At 37.3% G+C, this 18,820-nt stretch overlaps 1 protein-coding gene across 31 annotated transcripts in view; it reads left to right on the top strand.

The window, feature by feature from the left end:
- Positions 1-18,820, top strand: part of SLMAP (sarcolemma associated protein) — a 124,979-nt gene that overhangs the window by 72,973 nt on the left and 33,186 nt on the right. For 7 of the 31 annotated variants that reach the window (XM_058679106.1, XM_012925957.2, XM_058679092.1 and 4 more), the window contains exons 6-13: positions 2,575-2,670; positions 2,917-2,988; positions 4,635-4,775; positions 5,870-6,007; positions 8,620-8,788; positions 8,875-8,925; positions 9,388-9,438; positions 13,751-13,813. In XM_058679106.1, the coding sequence (XP_058535089.1) occupies positions 2,575-2,670; positions 2,917-2,988; positions 4,635-4,775; positions 5,870-6,007; positions 8,620-8,788; positions 8,875-8,925; positions 9,388-9,438; positions 13,751-13,813 (781 nt within the window). The remainder of the gene's footprint in view (positions 1-2,574; positions 2,671-2,916; positions 2,989-4,634; positions 4,776-5,869; positions 6,008-8,619; positions 8,789-8,874; positions 8,926-9,387; positions 9,439-13,750; positions 13,814-18,820) is intronic. The other 24 variants (XM_036497559.2, XM_058679112.1, XM_004581565.3 and 21 more) reach the window with 7 other exon arrangements.

Genomic DNA, 18,820 nt, shown 5'->3' with positions numbered 1-18,820 from the left:
TTTTTTTCTTGTGAATGTTCATGGCAGACCCACCTCACTTTTCCTTTTTCTGTTTCCTGAAAGAGAAAATTATACCACACATTTTGTATATTTCATTATTGAATTGCTAATGTAAATTCTGAACCTTTTGAATAAAAGTTAGAATATATGCATTACATATCTTAGAATTGAGAGACCTTTCTACAAAGTGTAATTACACCATCTAGTGGAGGTAGACTCTAAAGATATAGTTGGTTAGTAGTCTGATTTTTCTGTAAAATATTCTGTAGCATCTATAACTTCCTGTATATTAGGAAGGTGTTAGGAGCTTAAAATAAACATGGAATATAAATTGTCCTTTTTCTATAGATTCTGAGACAGTTCTTTTATTAGATATCTTTTTAAAAAAGATTTTTAAATTTCAAAGTTTTAAAATTTTAAAATTTAAGATTTTAAATTTTTTAAGATTTTAAATTTTTTAAAAGATTTTTAAGTCTTTTTTTAAAAAAAAAATTATTTATTTTTATTGCAAAGTCAGACACACAAAGAGGAGGAGAGAGAGAGGAAGGTCTTCCCCAATGATTCACTCCCCAGGTGACCACAACAGCTGGAGCTGCTCTGTTCCAAAGCCAGGAGCCAGGACACTCTTCCAGGTCTCCCACCCAGATGCAGGGTTCCAAAGCTTTGGGCCATCTTTGACTGCTTTCTCAGGTCACAACCAGGGAGCTGGATGGGAAGCAGGGCCACCAGGATTAGAACTGGTGCCCATATGGGATCCTGGCACATTCAAGGCGAGGACTTTAGCCACTCTAGGGTACTGTGCTGGGCCCATGAAAAGCAATAAATTCTTGCTTCAAACATGGAAGACTATGTTTGAAGCATATACTTGTCTGTTGAGGTAACTTGACAGTTTTAAGGTAATAAATGTTCTTTGGATAATAACAGGAATAAGAGAAGGTAAAGAATGTATGCCAGGGTCTTTCCTCCCTGGAAGCCCCATCCTGTCACTATGGCAGGAGACCTCTCTCTCTCACTCTCAAATAAGTCTTGCTTTGTACTGTGAAATTGTGCATGAGAAATATGGTGTACATTCTTCTTCTTTTCATTCATTCTTCTGGGCCCAGCTCAGTAACTCAATGGCTAAATCCTCACCTTCAAGCACTGGAATGCCATATGGTTACCGGTTCATGTCCCAGCTGCTCTGCTTCTTATCCACTTTCCTGTGTGTAGCCAGGGAAAGCAGTGGAGGATGGCGCCAAACCTTGGGACCCTGCACCCTCATGGGAGACCTGGAAGAAGCACCAGGTCCCTAGCTTCAGCTTGGCTTAGCTCTGGCCATTGTGGCCATTTGGGGAGTGACCCAGCAGATGGAGGATCTTTGTCTCTCCTCTCTGTAAATCTGATCTGCCTTTCCAATAAAAATAGATTTAAAAAAAAAGAGAGTGTATGCCAAAACCACAACTAAGTGCCGTCAGCGTTTCACGTGGAAACTGCTCCCAGTAAAGTATGTCATGTTAACAGCTATAAAATGTTAACCAGTCATCTAACAATCAGACTTTGTTCACAAGTAATTTTCACTGTAAAATGTTCCTTTGGAGCTGCCAAATTGTTATTTAACTCTTTGATCCCTTAAGTATGTTGAAGCAATATCTGCTGAGAGTTCTTGTTTACTTGCAGCCTGTTAATTGCTACTAAGTGGAGTATAGTCAGAAAATTAGAACACCTAGAGATGCTGTGATAAAATAGCTGGGAAAGTGGTTCTCCCTGAATAAGCACTTCTAAAACAGAAATTTTTAAACAAAAGCTGTTTCATTTTAAAGATCATATTTATACACTGAAGTCATTATAAGCTATTTTAGCTGCCTGCCAAGATTATATTATCTTGTCTTATACTGAGTTTGTTCTGAGATATATGTTTTGAATTTATGTGTATATGTAGATATTACATATGTGTGCATGCATATGAGTAAATGCAAGCCTGAACCAATTGTTGGCTTTTTCTGGTATAGGTTTTTAAAGACGCTCTTCTAAATTATAGCTAAACAAGACCTAAAGCAGTTAACTGGATGGGGAATTAATGTAGCAATTAAGACACCCATAACACGTACCCAATTGCCTGGATTTGTTACCAGGCTCTGGCTTTGTTGAGTGTCCTGCTAATGCAGACCCTTGGAGGCCGCAGTGATGGCTGGAATTGCTGAGGCACCGCTACCTGAACCACGAGAAACCTGCTCTGTGTTACTGCCTCCTGGCCGAGGACACTCTCTTTGTCTTTATTTTTGTCTCTGCCTCTCAAAATTGTTTTTTTTTTTTTAATGAAACCTTATGTACATATTTACTATATTTGTAAACATGTGAATTTTTTTCTTGGTATAGGTGAAGTTGCAGCTAGAACACCTCTAACAAAATTAAAGTCCATCAAATACTAAGATGATATAGCCTAGATATGTTTTTTAAATTATCGTTACAGTTTTTTGGACTGTATTAAGAGGAATGTAATAATATGAGAATATATTCAAAAAATTTTTTAATTGATTGCTCTTCAAAAGACTCACATTGAGTTTATTAAAAATATCTTGTGATTTATAATACTAGGAGGCCTTACATCGGGAACAGATGTTGGAACAGAAGTTAGCTACACTTCAGCGACTGCTGGCCATCACCCAAGAGGCTTCCGATACCAGTTGGCAGGTATTCTACTTACGTTTATTTTCAAGAAACATTTTAAATATGGTTTAATGTTCTTTGTAGCTTGAATGAACTAAAACTAAATTTTTGTGGCAAACACAGTTTTCTAACTAATGAACATATGTTGAAAATTTAGCCAGATATGGGTCAATTTTATGATTTCATCTTTTGTTATTTGAAGTCTTTACATATGTTTGTTATTGTGTAGATACTCTTGGGTTATATTTATATTTAGCTTTTCTTCAACAGGCTTTAATAGATGAAGATAGACTCTTATCACGGTTAGAAGTTATGGGAAACCAATTGCAGGCATGCTCCAAAGTAAGTATTAATCTCATTTATGTAAAGAGATATACATAGTATCTTATGTGAGTTCCTTTCTTTGAATGTAATTTTGAGTAAATGTTAAAACCTTGATGTGTTTCCACCATTCTTTTAATCATTTGAAATGGAAAATTTCAAGTAACACCTGTGAGTAGAAGTAATAATATAATGAATGCTTGTGTATAGCTATAATTTCTCTGTTGTAGTTGATGCTTATTGAAGAAATTAGGTTATTTACAAAATTTCCTCAGTCTGCAAGTTTTTCGTCATTTTTTTGTTTAAGATTTTTTTGTTTTGTTTTAATTTTTATTGGAAAGTCACATATACAGAGAAAGAGAGAAAAAGAAGAAGATCTTCTGTCCATTGATTCATCCCCATGTGGCTGCAATGGCCAGAGCTGCGCCAATCTGAAGCCAGGAGCTCGGTACCTCTTCCGGTCTCCCACGTGGGTGCAGGGTCCCAGGGCTTTGGGCCATCTTCGACTGCTTTCCCAGGCCACAAGCAAGGAGCTGGATGGGAAGCGGAGGGGGCCCCCAGCGTTAGAATCAGCACCCATCAAAAAAAATTAAAAAAATAAATAAATAAATAAAAATAAATAAAATAAAATAAATAAAAAAATATATATAAAAAATAAATAAATAAAAATTAAAAAAAAAAAAAAAAGAATCAGCACCCATCTGGGATCCTGGCACATGCAAGGCGAGGACTTTACCCACTAGGCTATTGCACTTAGCCTCTAAAAAAAATTTTTTTTAATTGTATTTTATTTTTACATAGTTGGTTAGGGTGCAAAGGATGAAGGGCTAGAGGAAGGTGGGTGAGATCATTGTTTCTACATTCCCTTTTTTCCTTCATGTATCTGAGGGAAGGGGCGGGGAGATAAAGGGAGAAACCACACCCAGCCTCACAACCATCTCAGGGTCCCCAATTTGAGCATGCTCTGAGGGCACTGCTCAAAGGGTTTTGACAGTTGGAATTGCTGCTGATCTCGCCACTCCAAGCACCTTGAATTCTCTCCAGAATACAATGGCTGACAGAGTCCACCTTAGAGTATCTGTTTGGCCTGATTTTCACTGCCAACACTTGGCTGGGGTAATTGATGAATTTGTTTTGAATATTTGATCAGAATAAGCCTCTTCAGGATGGTTCCTTAGTCTTTTTTCATAAAAGCCTAGTGGAGTTTGTTAGATTTATGAAGACAAGCAAGCAAGCAGACATTTCTAGTACATTTCTTACCCTAGACTTGAAGTCCACATTGTTCCTATCATACTGTTTTGGTTTTTTTTAACTATTGTTTTAAGTTTGGTGCTTCTAAAGACAATTATTTTTGCCTATGGATGTAATTAAGGTGGTATGCAGAATACTAAAAATTTGAGTATTTAATTTTGTGTTTTTGAGAGAAATTATCAATCACTTTTGGTTTTTTATTGGAAGTGAATATTAATATGTTTGTAAAGATATAATTCACTAATGCAGTTTTTAAATGTAGCTTCAGTTTATAAATGGTTAGCGTGATTTGTGTTTGGAAGTACCATATTATACAATTTAAAAATATTATAATCTGTTAATTTTTCAAAAACTCTAAGTGCTTTTTTAAGAAAAAAACAACTTGTTTATAACTATAAATCCTTTTTTTCTTCTAGAATCAAACAGAAGATAGTTTACGGAAGGAACTCATAGCATTGCAGGAAGATAAACACAACTATGAGACAACAGCCAAAGAGTCCCTGAGGCGAGTTCTTCAGGAGAAAATTGAAGTTGTTAGAAAACTTTCAGAAGTTGAGGTATTTCACTTTTAAAAATACTAGGTTGCTAGCAGAGTTTTTTTGAACTTCAAACTTTTCAGGGCCCTTTATTTTTTTTAAAGATTTTTAAATTTATTTATGTGAAAGGCAGAGTTATAGAGAGAAGAGGAGAGACAGAAAGGGAGAGATCTTCAATTTGCTGTTTGATCCCCAAGTGGTTGCAACAGTCAGCCCTGGGCCAGGTCAAAGCTAGTAGCCCAGAGATTCTTCTCAGTGTCCAACATTGGTGCGGGGACCTAAGCATTTGGGCCATCATCTGCTGCTTTCCCAGGCACATTAGTAGGAAGCTAATCAGAAGTGGAACAGCTGGGTCTCAAACCAGTCCCCAAATGGGATGCTAGTGTTACAAATGGAGGCTAAACGCACTCTGCCACAATGCCGGCCCCTCCAGGGCCTTTGAAACTTGGTAATATATGGCTAGAAAATATTTGTCAGGTAGGAAGGAAAGAGTACACTGCTTTAGTCAAGTTCTGATTAGGAGGATAGGACTGCTAACCACGGAATCTTGGCAATTTCTATTTATATATTTCAACCTTTATACAGTGGACAGTATTGTGTGCCAGATGGCCTCCTGTCACCTGGTTTTGCTTTTGGTCCAAGATGGTCTGTAACTGAATACTACACGTTAGTTCACCTGTCCTCCAGAGAGGAAAACTCATTGTTGCTTACAGTGTTAGAGGCTCAAAGAGTGATTTATCTTCAGTGTGCTTTCTGGGTACCTTAAGAATAAAATCATTTCATATTAAGCATGTTATCATAAAGGTTAATACACTCAAAATATCTTAAAGGTTAAAAGTAACAGATTGTGGCCCTTTAGGTAACATTCTCTCCCTGTCCCCTAGACCTTTTTTTTTTTTTTTGGCAAATTAATAGTTGCAATTTTTGTTTTCATGTGCCTTGAAATAAATTAAAATCCACATGTTACTGAACTGTGTTTTATATCAAGTCCAAGGCAAAAAAATGTTGGTTTAGAATTACTCATAGAACTGTATTTTTATAAACTAAATGTAAAAGAAATTCTAAGTTATTAAGTTATATTTATTGAGAAAATTACTTGTAAACTTTAATTGCAGCGAAGCCTGAGTAATACTGAAGATGAATGTACGCACTTGAAAGAAATGAATGAACGGACTCAGGAAGAATTAAGAGAATTAGCCAATAAATATAATGGAGCAGTTAATGAAATTAAAGATCTATCTGATAAATTAAAGGTATGTATTTACTCACCCTGAATGAATGTTAATAGTCTGTAACACACTGGCTACTTCAACAGGTTGATGCTGCTGAAACTTTTTTTTTTTTTTAAAGATTTATTTTTATTACAAAGTCAGACATACAGAGAGAGGAGGAGAGAAAGAGAGGAAGATCTTCCGTCCAATGATTCACTCCCATGTGAGCCGCAACGGGCCGGTGCTGCGCCGATCCGATGCCGGGAACCAGGAACCTCTTCCGGGTCTCCCACATGAGTGCAGGGTCCCAAAGCATTGGGCCATCCTCAACTGCTTTCCCAGGCCACAAGCAGGGAGCTGGATGGGAAGTGGAGCTGCCGGGATTAGAACCGGCGCCCATATGGGATCCTGGGGCTTTCAAGGTGAGGACTTTAGCCACTAGGCTATACCGCCGGGCCCAATGCTGCTGAAACTTGATGGAAAACTTCGTACTGGTTGAAATTTATCATGAAAACAAGGTCCTTATATTCCATTTAGCCCAACTTGAAATTCCATAGACAGGGCTCGGCAGCGTGGCCTGGTGGCTAAGGTCCTCGCCTTGATCCCATATGGCTGCTGGTTCTAATCCCGGCAGCTCCACTTCCTCTCTATCTCTCCTCCTCTCAGTATATCTGACTTTGTAATAAAAATAAAATAAATCTTTAAAAAAAAAAAAAAGAAATTCCATAGACAATTAAAGGCTGATTTATTTCCTTTGGGTGAAAATCTAATAAGTGCTTCACAGTAGGCATCTTTTAATATGTTATCATGTATTTTCAGAAGTATGTTCTGATAAATGAGCATTAGCAAAACCGAAGATTTTAGCTATGTTTTTAAACCTAAAACTGCTTATTATTGGGTTATCCTGATGGCAAAACACAATCACTGAGTGCTAGAACAAGCCCAAAGGACTCTCAACATGACCTGCTTGTCTTCTTTTAACCTGTAAGGATGTGTTGACTCTGGGTCAGCGGCCAGTCCCTGTGGCTACGGGACATTGAGATTAAGCTAGGTACAACACAAAGTCATGTCTAGTTGGTCCATTAAACTCTCTCTCTCTCTTTTTTAAAGATTTATTTATTTTTATTGCAAAATCAGATATATACAGAGAGGAGGAGAGACAGAGAGGAAGATCTTCCTTCGGATGATTCTCTCCCCAAGTGACTGCAACGGCTAGAGCTGTGCTGATCTGAAACCAGGAGCCAGGAGCTTTTTCCGGGTCTCCTATGTGGGTGCAGGGTCCCAAGGCGTTGAGCCATCCTCGACTGCTTTCCCAGGCCTCAAGCAGAGAGCTGGATGGGAAGCAGGGCCGCTAGGATTAGAACTGGTGTCCATATGTGATCCCTGCGTGTTCAAAGCGAGGACTTTAGCTGCTAGGCCACTGCCCTGGGCCCAGTCCATTAAACTCTTAAAATAGGGTCTGGCGCAGAAGCCTAGTGGCTCAAGTCCTTGCCTTGCATACACCAGCATCCAATATGGATGCCGGTTCTAATCCCAGCAGCTCCGCTTCCCATCCAGCTCCCTGCTTGTGGCCTGGGAAGGCAGTGTAGGACAGCCCAAAGCCTTGGGATCCTGTATCCACATGGGAGACCCGGAGGAGATCCTGGCTCCTGGCTTCAGATTGGCTCAGCAACAGCCATTGCAGCCACATCAGGAGTGAATCATCAGACAGAAGATCTTCCTCTCTCTCTCTCCTCCTCTCTGTATATCTCACTTTCTAATAAAAATTAATGAATCTAAAAAAAAAAAAGCTTTTAAAACTGAGTATGTGGAGATCATGTACATATAGTATACATACATGTAATTCCAACCATGCATTGAGTACTTCAAACATATGCATTTTTTAAGGAAGACCAAATCATGCCCTCTCTTTGTGTGTCTGGTTAACCTGTAATAATTTAAAAATCATTCTTTTTTTTTTTTTTAAGATTTATTTATTTTTATTGGAAAGGCAGATATACAGAGAGGAGGAGAGACAGAGAGGAAGATTTTCTGTCCGATGATTCACTCCCCAAGTGACCACAATGGCTGGAGCTGAGGCAATCCGAAGCCAGGGGCCAAGAGCTCTTCCGGGTCTCCCACGCGGGTGCAGAGTCCCAATGCATTGGGCCATCCTCGACTGCGTGTGCAAGGCGAGGACTTTTAACCACTATACTATCATGCTAGACCCTAAAAATTATTCTTGTTTAAAGGTCTTTTGAAAAAGTACGTGTACCAATATTCCCCTAGCTAAATGCAATTTTACTTAAAATTTCAGATTAAGTTACATTACAGAATTTAGGATAGAAACCACAGTAATCTTAGTCATTCTACTTTCCTCTTTAAAAATTAAATTTTTCAGTTTTAACGTTTTTTTGTCATGGGTGTGGAGTCTGTGTGATTGCTTACGTTTTTCGTCTTTTAGGTTTCGTGAAGGACTAACTTGAGTGTTAATCCCTTTTGACATTACACCTTTGTCTTTATCTTCACCAGTGAGAAACACCAGTATGTTCTAGAATATGGAATATTTTGTTTAGATATTTAGGTGAATAAGGCTGTCAAAGGCTTATGAAAACGTAAGAAGGTCTTACGGAATAACTAAATTTTCTTTTCTGCCTTTTTTTTTTTCTCAACAGGTAGCAGAGGGAAAACAAGAGGAAATCCAACAGAAGGGCCAAGCTGAGAAAAAAGAATTACAGCATAAAATAGATGAAATGGAAGAAAAGGAACAGGAGCTGCAGGCAAAAATAGAAGCTTTGCAAGCTGATAATGATTTCACCAATGAAAGGCTAACAGCTTTACAAGGTAAGTTAGCTAATCCATAAATTGATTTGGTCTGATTTCTTTCTTTTTATCTGTGAAATATCTTTTTCTTGGACTTTTATTTACAGTACGGTTAGGACATCTTCAGGAGAAAACTCTTAAAGAATGCAGCAGCTTAGGTAGGTGTGATCCTGTTTCTTTACTTAAAGCCGAATTTTTTTTATCATTAAACCTTAGACCTTGTTTATTATTTCACACTGAGTACTTTCTCAAAGGGATGTTTTACACATTGAATATTAAATATTTGAGCTCCTAGGAGACTTCCTTCGAAAATATACTTGATTGCCACCAGTGGGCACCATTGTTTAGTCCTTGAGATGAATGGAATTTCTGTATGCAAGAACAATACTTGAATGGCAGGATCCTTTATCTTTTGGGGTTCAGTGTAAGCTGCTATGGAGTTGGAGCCTTTACTCTGAATTAATGGAAAATGGCAAGTTGAGCTTTTCTTGTAAAAATAAATTTAAAATGTTTAGTACAACTTACTATGAATTGAAATATAAAATGCCATGGTTACACTTTTACCACTTTTAAAGTCATATTTTCTTTGATTAGGCAATGATATACTGTCTTAATCCTAGGGATACAAGTCGATGACTTCTTACCTAAAATAAATGGCAGCAGAGAAAAAGGTAGTGTAAAAAACTTAAATTTTTTTCCCCATGATTTCCTTTTACTGTTTAAGCAGGATAGGTAGTCTAGGGCTCTAAGTATTTGGGATGCTATTCACAGACCATTGAATTCCATCTTTCAAAATTAAGTTTCTTTTTATTTGTAAGACATGATACTGTATCATTTTCCTAGATACCCCTTGTTATATGGAATTTTTGACTATTTAAATAATAGGAAAATGATGAAGTTCAACTATATTACTGGTCCATGTAGGCTCTCCCTAGTCCCTATTATATTTTACAAAGAGGTATATTACCATTTTGTTCCATTGGGTTCTGCTTCTAGGAGATAATTGAGCCCCTGCCAAGCATCTTCCCCCTGCTCCCACCCCTGCCCCATGTTATCTGAAACGCAGAGTGAAAAAGAGTAAAGTGCTGTGGGGAGTTCTTTCCGAAGTGCCTACACCGGCCAGGGTTCAGTCAGGCTGGAAACAGAAGCCTAGAATTCAATCTGGGTTTCTGACATGGGTGCTATGGACCCAAGTTCTTTAACTATCACCTGCTTCTCCCAGTATGCACCTTAACGTAAAACTGGGTTGGTAGTAGAATAGTTAGGAATCTGATGTGGTATGTGGGCAGTTTAATTGCTGAATAAAACACTTACCCCCTGACTCCTATTTTTAATGTTTGAGTTTATTTATCTATCCCTTGGACTGTTTATCAGTCTTTCATTGATCAAAGAGTGAAATCCGTCATTTCTGCCATCAGAAAAATCCTTTGTTACTTCTTAGTTCTATCACCATTGTTTATGCATAGTGTGAGCTCTCTGTTGTCAAAAACTGTAAGCTAGTAGTTACTGCTTTACCTACTGTAACATGACGTACATTATATCAAGTGGCCTTTAAAATACTTCAGTCTTAAAGATCCCTGTTCTTCTACACCTCCCCTTCCAGCTAGTATTGCTCAAGCACCGGTGGTGGCAGATCCTGCACTGCATGCTTGCAGTACAAAAGGAGCAATATTGTTCTCTGTTTACCATCTATGTGCCTGTCATCTCAGTTTTGATATGAACATTAAGTGGAAAATAACAAGATCCATGCTTAGAACTTCATATTCAGTGTTTTTTTCCAGGCATCAGGGAATATCGTGGTAGTTCTTGGGCAGCAGTCAGTCAAGAGGTGGATTTTTATATTTGTTTGTTTCATTTGGTTAACTTGTTTTTAATTAAGACTAACAAAATAGGCTCAGGTAAATATATATAGCAAAGTCAAGGCCTAATATTGCATATTTAATAAGTTTTGAAACTCAGGATAACAGTTTCATCACTAATTGTTACTAAAAGTGATTTGTAAGCTGCATTGATTTCTTGAAATTTCAGCTTTCAATTTGAGAATTTTTAAAGGTGTAGTTTATATTCATTGCACAAAAATTACTAGTTGGTTGTCAAATATATACAGAAAACTTACATGAAATTAATCTTCTGATAACTTGCTGAAGTTTTTTTTTTATGTTTTCTGTCATTATTTTGCTTGTTTTTCTCTTTCTGACATATGCACTTTTTAATCAAATCCATCACCCTTCAGGTGTTGAAAATGTGTTTACAGAGTTGGAAAATTATTGCTTAAAATTTAACTGATTCAGAATAGTAGATTATTTTTATACTGTAATAGTTATAAATAGATACCTTGATTTAAAACTAAATAAGGTATTTTAAATACTAAAAGGTAAATCATACTATAATTATTATTCCCTTGTTGGTGTGTAGGAATTTGGGTCAGGGGGTGATAAATTGGTTAACTTGAGACAGATTAACAATATTTTAGAGTGACTAAGCAGTAAATTTCTGTATATACTCAAATTGTATTATACCAGATTTAGTTATGAAATGGACTTTTGATTAAAATGGGGCCCTTTTTCCACTCTGAATTGCTTATAATATAGGAACATGCCAGTTACAAAGTATTCTAATATTGCCAGAGTCCTAGTTTTAATGAAAATTACTATTTAAATAATAAAGTAATACATCTTCCAATGAGCTCCCTTTTTAAAATTATTTAAATATACTTTCACTGCTAAAAGCACAGGTTTTGTATTGTAACTTTTGTATCTTATTCAATAAGTATTGTAGCTTAGAAAATTTAGAATATTAATGCCTTATGGAAATATGAGCTACATGTTTAATTAAATTTTTTTTGGTTTAAATACTTAACCTAATTAGGCAAAACAAATTTTGTTGATATGTTTAATTCACAATATCCAAAATGTTGCATTTCAACATGTAATCAGCATTAGAGGATTATTAATGAACTATTTTGCTTCTTTTTACTACATTTGAAATCATGGTGTGTATGTTTTGTACTTACAGCACACCTCAATCTGAACTAGTCGTATTTGTAGAACTCAATAACCACATGTGACTAATGGCTATAGTGTTGGACAGTGTGGGTATAAGAAATCAGAATGTGTAGGAAACTCATGCATAAATTGAAACTCAATTTAATAATACTTCTCTAAGTTACATTTCTGTATCTTTATTTATAGACAGCCCTTTTCCCTTCAGTAAATGTCTTATTTCTTTGAGATTGTTTTGTCATATTTTTTAGTTTGGGTAAAATTAATTCCCAAAGATCTGAATTCAAGTGATATTATATTAAAATTATCATGATTCAAATCTTTTATATATACATAATCTGTAAGAGCTTTCTCTGATATGTATAGGCAATTTCTTTGTAGAAGTTGTAAACATATATGTGTGTATACTTGATCTTAAATTTTATCTAAAACAGTATAGTAAATATTTTAATGTAGTCTAGGTTTTAAAATCCAAGTAGACAGAAGTGACTTTTAGCTTTGTCAATTAATGGTGGAATTTTCTGCTTTAATAGGTGTTGTGTAGGATTTGTTGATTTTACTCTGAAATTTGATTTCAAATAGATTCTATGAATTCCTTCAGTTGGCTGATGAAGTATAGTTTGAAAGTATCATATGTAGCTTAGCATTGATGTAGAACAACGTTTCTCTTGGTAGTTACTATTCTACTGAGGTGTGCTGTTTTGATTTTCTTGGCTCCAAGTAGCAAATTCTGTTTATGAAATATTTTTAAACTTTAGGATTCTTTTACACTTAATATTTTTAAGGGCTATATTTTATCTCTATTATCTCAAATATGTAATGCAGTGATCATTCCAAAACATGAGTTATATGAACCTCTTATTTCCTTGTTATTGATGATGACTATGGTCTGAGGAGGCTCTGCACGCCTTGTAGCTGGTTGAAGGATGATGATAGATTTTACAGGGGCAAAGAAGGCAGCTAAGAGAAGTGACTTACTGTCGGAGTAGGAGGTGTCTGCTTCTCCTACAAAGTTGAGTTGATCGAAGGATGCAGAAGGTTGAGATAAGGAGAGCAGAGGTTTTCCTGTGAGAGTGATGTGGACTCATGTCCGTTTTTGACAGGCTTTAGTATTTTAACACCTTTCAGATTGTCATCATGTTGGGATATATTTTTAACACTCAGACTTCCCAAATCTATTTGGTATTTTTGAAAAAAGACACAAATATGTCATTGAAAGATATTATCCAAATTCAGTAGTTATTTGCATCAGAGTAATAAACTTAACTTTAATAAAAGGGCTGAAACTTATTAGAAGTACTGTGGTATGGTTTAGTTCTCTCCATTCATTTAAAAAAAAAAACAACTCAGTTTTATCTGAACAAAAACCATTGGCCAAGCTCTTAATTTAAAGTGCACAGACAGTGGTTATAATCATTTGAACAAAGTAAACAGTGTAACTTTTTGACAATATATGAATTAAAGATTAAGTGACTCAAAAGGGAAGACTGTGAAATGAAAATATCGAATTTTTAATGTTTCTTCAATTTCAAAGAATGATTTCATGGTATTTTTAACATATTTACCTTTTATCTAACTGATGTGAATATGTAGCTTCTAAGAGGGGCTGGTAGAAAATAGAAATTTAATGTTAATATAGTAATAAAATACAAAATTTTGTGAATTATTTAAAGGTATTTGTTAAGTTCTCGTGGAGAAACATTTTTGAAAATGGGAGAAGGTTTTTTAAAGCAATATGTGCATTTTTTTCTATCTCTTTGGATAAAAACTGCACCTTTAAAAGCTAACCTTTTGGGGTACAAATTAATGATTATTAAACTATCAGTTTCAGTCCTTTATCTTCAACCCAAAAATATGTATTAAAATCTATTCAAATTTTATCCAGAATTCGCTGTGTTTATACATTACAGTTTTTCTCTTTGCTGTTGGTTTTCAAAGACCAACAATATCATATCCTTAAAGGTGTTTCTTTCTTTATTAGAGCACTTGCTTTCAAAGAGTGGCGGGGACTGCACTTTTATTCATCAATTCATAGAATGCCAGAGTGAGTACAGAGTATTGTTCACATTGGTTTTAATGCAGTCAGGAGCTAAATGAGAAACTCCATGTGTTTAATAGATGTGCACAAAGAGCCATCTTCAGACAATAGCCGGCCTTTTCATATTGTCAATATTTCTCTCCTTTTATAAAAATATTCCTGTTGCATTTTGCCTTCATAGATGGAGTAGAGCATTTCAGATTAGTCACACACACACACACACACACACACACACACACACAAGGAAGTTTCTGGCTTGTTAATTAAGAATCATTACTGGGCCCAGCACAGTAGCCTAACGGGTTAAGTCTTCACCTTGCATGTGTCACGATCCCATATGGTCACCGGTTCTAATCCTGGCTGTTCCACTTCCCATCCAGCTCCTTGCTTGTGGCCTGGAAAAGCAGTTGATGACAGCCCAAAGCCTTGGGACCCTACACCCACGTGGGAGACCCGGAGTAAGCCCCTGGCTTCGGCTCCGGATGTTTTGGCCACTTGGGTAGCGAACTAACGGACAGAAGATCCTTCTCTGTCTCTTCTTCTGTCTATAATTCTGACTTTCCGATTTTAAAAAAATCTCAAAAATCATTACTGAGCAGTTCTAAATGTTAAGTATCTAAGCTTCCTGTGGATGCTTAATAAAGAGTAACATTAAGCTGTTTATTTGAATTTTAGTTTTATCAGTTATTTAAATTTTGAGGTTCTTAAATACATATCTTAGATTAACTGAGACCACCAAAATAATTAGTTGGTGCACCCTTCTGAAGATGGCCCTCAGGGTAACAGGAACTTCCTGTTTCTGGGAAAGATGGTAGAGTAGATTGTCATACATTTTACAGCAAGACTGTCTTTAAGATGATTTTAAAGAAAAGTAGGCTTTTGAGGCAATTTAAACAGCTATACTAAATCCTTAACAAAAATACTGTGATCCATTGTTACTTGACAATCATGTAAATGCTTAAATCTGTAGTGCTCATGAGGTTGTTGTAATTTCTTCATCTTCTTAGTAAGAAGTGAAGACCACTCTAGTTAGTAAAAATCTGTTGCTGACATCTGTTCTTTTTCTGATTAGGCAAATACTTTCTGAGGCATTTCCCTTTTCCTTCTCTTTCTCACCGTATTCTTCCTCACACCACTTCCCTCCCTGGCTTGGAATGAGGGATCTCACAAATTTCTGATTTTATAATCTAATCTTGGGGGTGTGCATGCATGTGTGGTTACCCCCAACTGTGGTGCTCATGGAAGGGTCATACCTGCTGATTACAGCAGGTAGAAGGTCAGCAGGTCAATATTATATTCCGTAGAGATCCTTCCAGAGAATAGCTTTAGGGGAGCTTCTGTTTTACCGGCATTAGATATGTTAGTACCTAACATATCTATATTATATGCTATAATATTATATGCTATAATATTAGAAATGTTAGTATTACTTTGAAGCAATTTATTTCATTGTCTTGTTCACAGGTTTACTTGTTTATTTACTTGAAAGGCAGAGTAAACAGACAGAAAGATGTTGCATCTGCTGGTTCACTCCCCTAATACCCACAGCAGCCAGGGTTAAACCCAGTCAGAATCAGGAGTGCCATCTGGGCCTACCACGTGAATGGCAGGAGCCTTCATATCTGGGCCAGCATTTGCTTGCTTCCCAGGCGCGTTAGCAAGGAAGTGACTGGGAAGCAGTAGTTAAAACTGTAACTGAGGGCCCGGCGCCGTGGCCTAGCGGCTAAAATCCTCGCCTTGAAAGCCCCGGGATCCCATATGGGCGCCGGTTCTAATCCCGGCAGCTCCACTTCCCATCCAGCTCCCTGCTTGTGGCCTGGGAAAGCAGTCGAGGACGGCCCAATGCTTTGGGACACTGCACCCGCGTGGGAGACCCGGAAGAAGTTCCAGGTTCCCGGCTTCGGATCGGCGCGCATCGGCCCGTTGCGGCTCACTTGGGGAGTGAATCATCGGACGGAAGATCTTCCTCTCTGTCTCTCCTCTGTATATATCTGGCTGTAATAAAATGAATAAATCTTTAAAAAAAAAAAAAAAACTGTAACTGAGTCCGGCGAGGTGGCCTAGTGGCTAATGTCCTTGCCTTGCACACTCTGGGATCCCGTTTGGGCACTGGTTCTAATCCTAGCAGCCCTACTTCCCATCCACCCTGAACCTGCATGGGAGACCTGGAGGAAGTTCCCTGCTCCTGGCTCCAAATCAGCACTGCACCGGCCTGTTGCGGCTCACCTGGGGAGTGAATCATCAGATGGAAGATCTTCCTCCCTCTCTCTCCTCCTCTCTGTATATGTGACTTTGTAGTAAAAATAAATCTTAAAAAAAAAAAGAAAGATTACCTTAAATTCAATTTATTTTCTTTTTTTAAAAAAGATTTATTATTATTGGAAAGCCAGATATACAGAGAGGAGAGACAGAGAGGAAGATCTTCCATCCGATGATTCACTCCCCAAGTGAGCCGCAACAGGCTGGTGCTGCGCCGATCCGATGCCAGGAACCTGGAACCTCCCCCTACCCCAGTCTCCCACGCGGGTGCAGGGTCCCAAAGCTTTGGGCCATCCACGACTGCTTTCCCAGGCCACAAGCAGGGAGCTGGATGGGAAGTGGAGCTGCCGGGATTAGAACCGGCGCCCATATGGGATCCCGGGGCTTTCAAGGCGAGGACTTTAGCCGCTAGGCCACGCCGCCGGGCCCTATTCAATTTATTTTCAAAGAGACATTTCATTCTTCAATGACAAGATGCCATAATAGAAAATTTTAATTTTTTTTCTAGTATTATCACCGGCAAGTCCAGCAAATCTCATAGTGTAGTAAATTTGTACTAACCACTTTTTAAACCATTTGAGACTATTTACTGACAAGTACACACAAACTTTTAGCCATTTTCAGTAATAGGCATCTTGAACTGATTTATGATCATAAAGAATATATTCTCTATGCAGTGGTACTTCATATTCATATGTCCAGTTTTTGGAAAAGCAAACATTAAATACTTAGCCTTCATTGTTTACTGGTGCTTGTGTTTGCATGGTATCAGTTCAACTTGTGCTTTATAAGTTAGAGAGCAAACAGTTTACTATCCATCTGATTCTTTGTACGTGTCTTTTTAATATAATGATTTTTTTATTTTTATATGTATGTATTTTATATAAATATATATAAATATTTATGAATCCATGAGAGAATTCTTTGGTTGTTGGCTCTCAGTTTCCAAGGTGATTTTTGTGGACAATAAATGAAATGGAAAACATTTCAACTTGGTTTCCTTTTATGGTGATACAAACTATTTTAAATTATCGTTTCAGAGAACAGCTCTTAATCCCAGTCAGAGAGACTGGACTTTAAACAGATTATATTTAAATCTTTTGTGTAATTCCAGAACCACAAATTCAGTATTTTGTAAATATTAAAAAAATTTTCAATAAAACTAAAAGTTTTTGCGGTATTTTCTTCAGGGATTCAGGAGATGAGTTTGGTTTAGGCAGAACTTCACACTTTACAAACACTGCAGACTTTAATTACTTAGTGTTTACTATGTCAACTTAATGGATATATTGAGGTTTCTGTGTTTTGCCACCCAAGAAGCTTTCTGAGCTCGTGAAATCTGCATCTCTAAGTCTGTTTCATACATGGCCATGTACTCTGTCATGGATATATCTTGTATACTGATGGGGAAGATGAAAAGTGCAAGGTGGAGAATCTGAACACATGGAGATCTGACCTCACTGGGTGGGTACAGAGTGCAAAGCAGCCTTCCCTGGGCTGTTGCCTGCCCATTTGATTTCACTTGCTACTGTGTGTCCTGGGAAGGGCAGTGGCATCACAGCCGAATGCAAGAGGAAAGTTCCTCTGAGCTTGCCTTGTAGAGACTGTGTGCTCCCTCAATAGCATCTCCCCTTTGGTGGAGTTAACTGCCCTGAAGTGAACCTTAAGTCATTATATTAATCCATGTTGACTGTGGGATTTAAGTGCTGTTGTTATTACTAGGCAAAAGTTTAATTCTTTTAATGTTTCATATCTTTTTGGATACTTCTAATTTTCATAAATGTATCGTCCTGACTCCCATAAAACTCCAGTCAGTATCTGTGTGTGCTTTTTCTTATTTGCTTCTTTCTGTTAGGGCTTTGCTCTCACATAGAAATTGCCTTATTTGGGCCAAGTATTGCTCGTGAGACTGAATGTTTATTTTTCATCACTATGAGGTCAGCCTCTGTGAACAATCTTGGGATTATTCTGATTACATATCCTACATGAACGCTTTTTAAACTTTGCTTTTTCACTGAAGTTTCTCAACGGCAAGAGGCTCTCTGCTTATTGGAAGTTATATCTCCCATCATATCAAGAAAGAATGTAAGCTAGATATTGCTAAATTTCTTTTTTGTTTGTTTCTTTGTCCTTATGGTAGTTTATGTAGGATATATTGAAGGAGTATTTGTACCTATCATTTTCCCATTTTAACAGCTTTCTAGCATTTCTACTTGCTATTTTCCCAATATAACTACTCAGGTGATAATCTAAAATTCGTGTCAACTATGTTTAAGTATATAGGCTGTATCTTTTAAAAAATTATCTATATCCATATTTTTAATGGCTTATTTATTTATTTGAAGGGCAGGGAGTGACAGGTGGAGAGACAAGAAGACCTTGCACCTGCTGGTTCCCTTGCAGTTTCCCACATCAGCAGGGCTGTGCCAGGCTCAAACTAGGAGCCAGAAACTCAACCCAGGTTTCCCTTTGTGAGTGCAGAAACCCAAATACTTGAGCCATCTTTTGCTGCTTTCCAGAATAAACATGAGCAGGAAACTTGCATCAGATGCAGAGCTGGGATTTAAACCCAGGCGGTCTGAGATGGGATACAGCATCCTAAACAGCATCTTAACATCTGAGGCCAACATTGCACCATCACTGAGTTGCTCTTCTCTCGGCTGGTCTTCCTTCTTCACTTCTAGGACAGATACCTTCTGGAGCTGTTTATTTACCTTGATGATACCTTGTTAGAATCTGATTTCAGTTTCTTTC

The sequence above is a fragment of the Ochotona princeps genome, chromosome 21, assembly GCF_030435755.1.
Source record: "Ochotona princeps isolate mOchPri1 chromosome 21, mOchPri1.hap1, whole genome shotgun sequence".
Lineage (NCBI taxonomy): Eukaryota > Metazoa > Chordata > Mammalia > Lagomorpha > Ochotonidae > Ochotona > Ochotona princeps.
The sequence above is the reverse complement of the archived record's forward strand: the minus strand, read 5'-3'. Positions and strand labels throughout refer to the sequence as shown.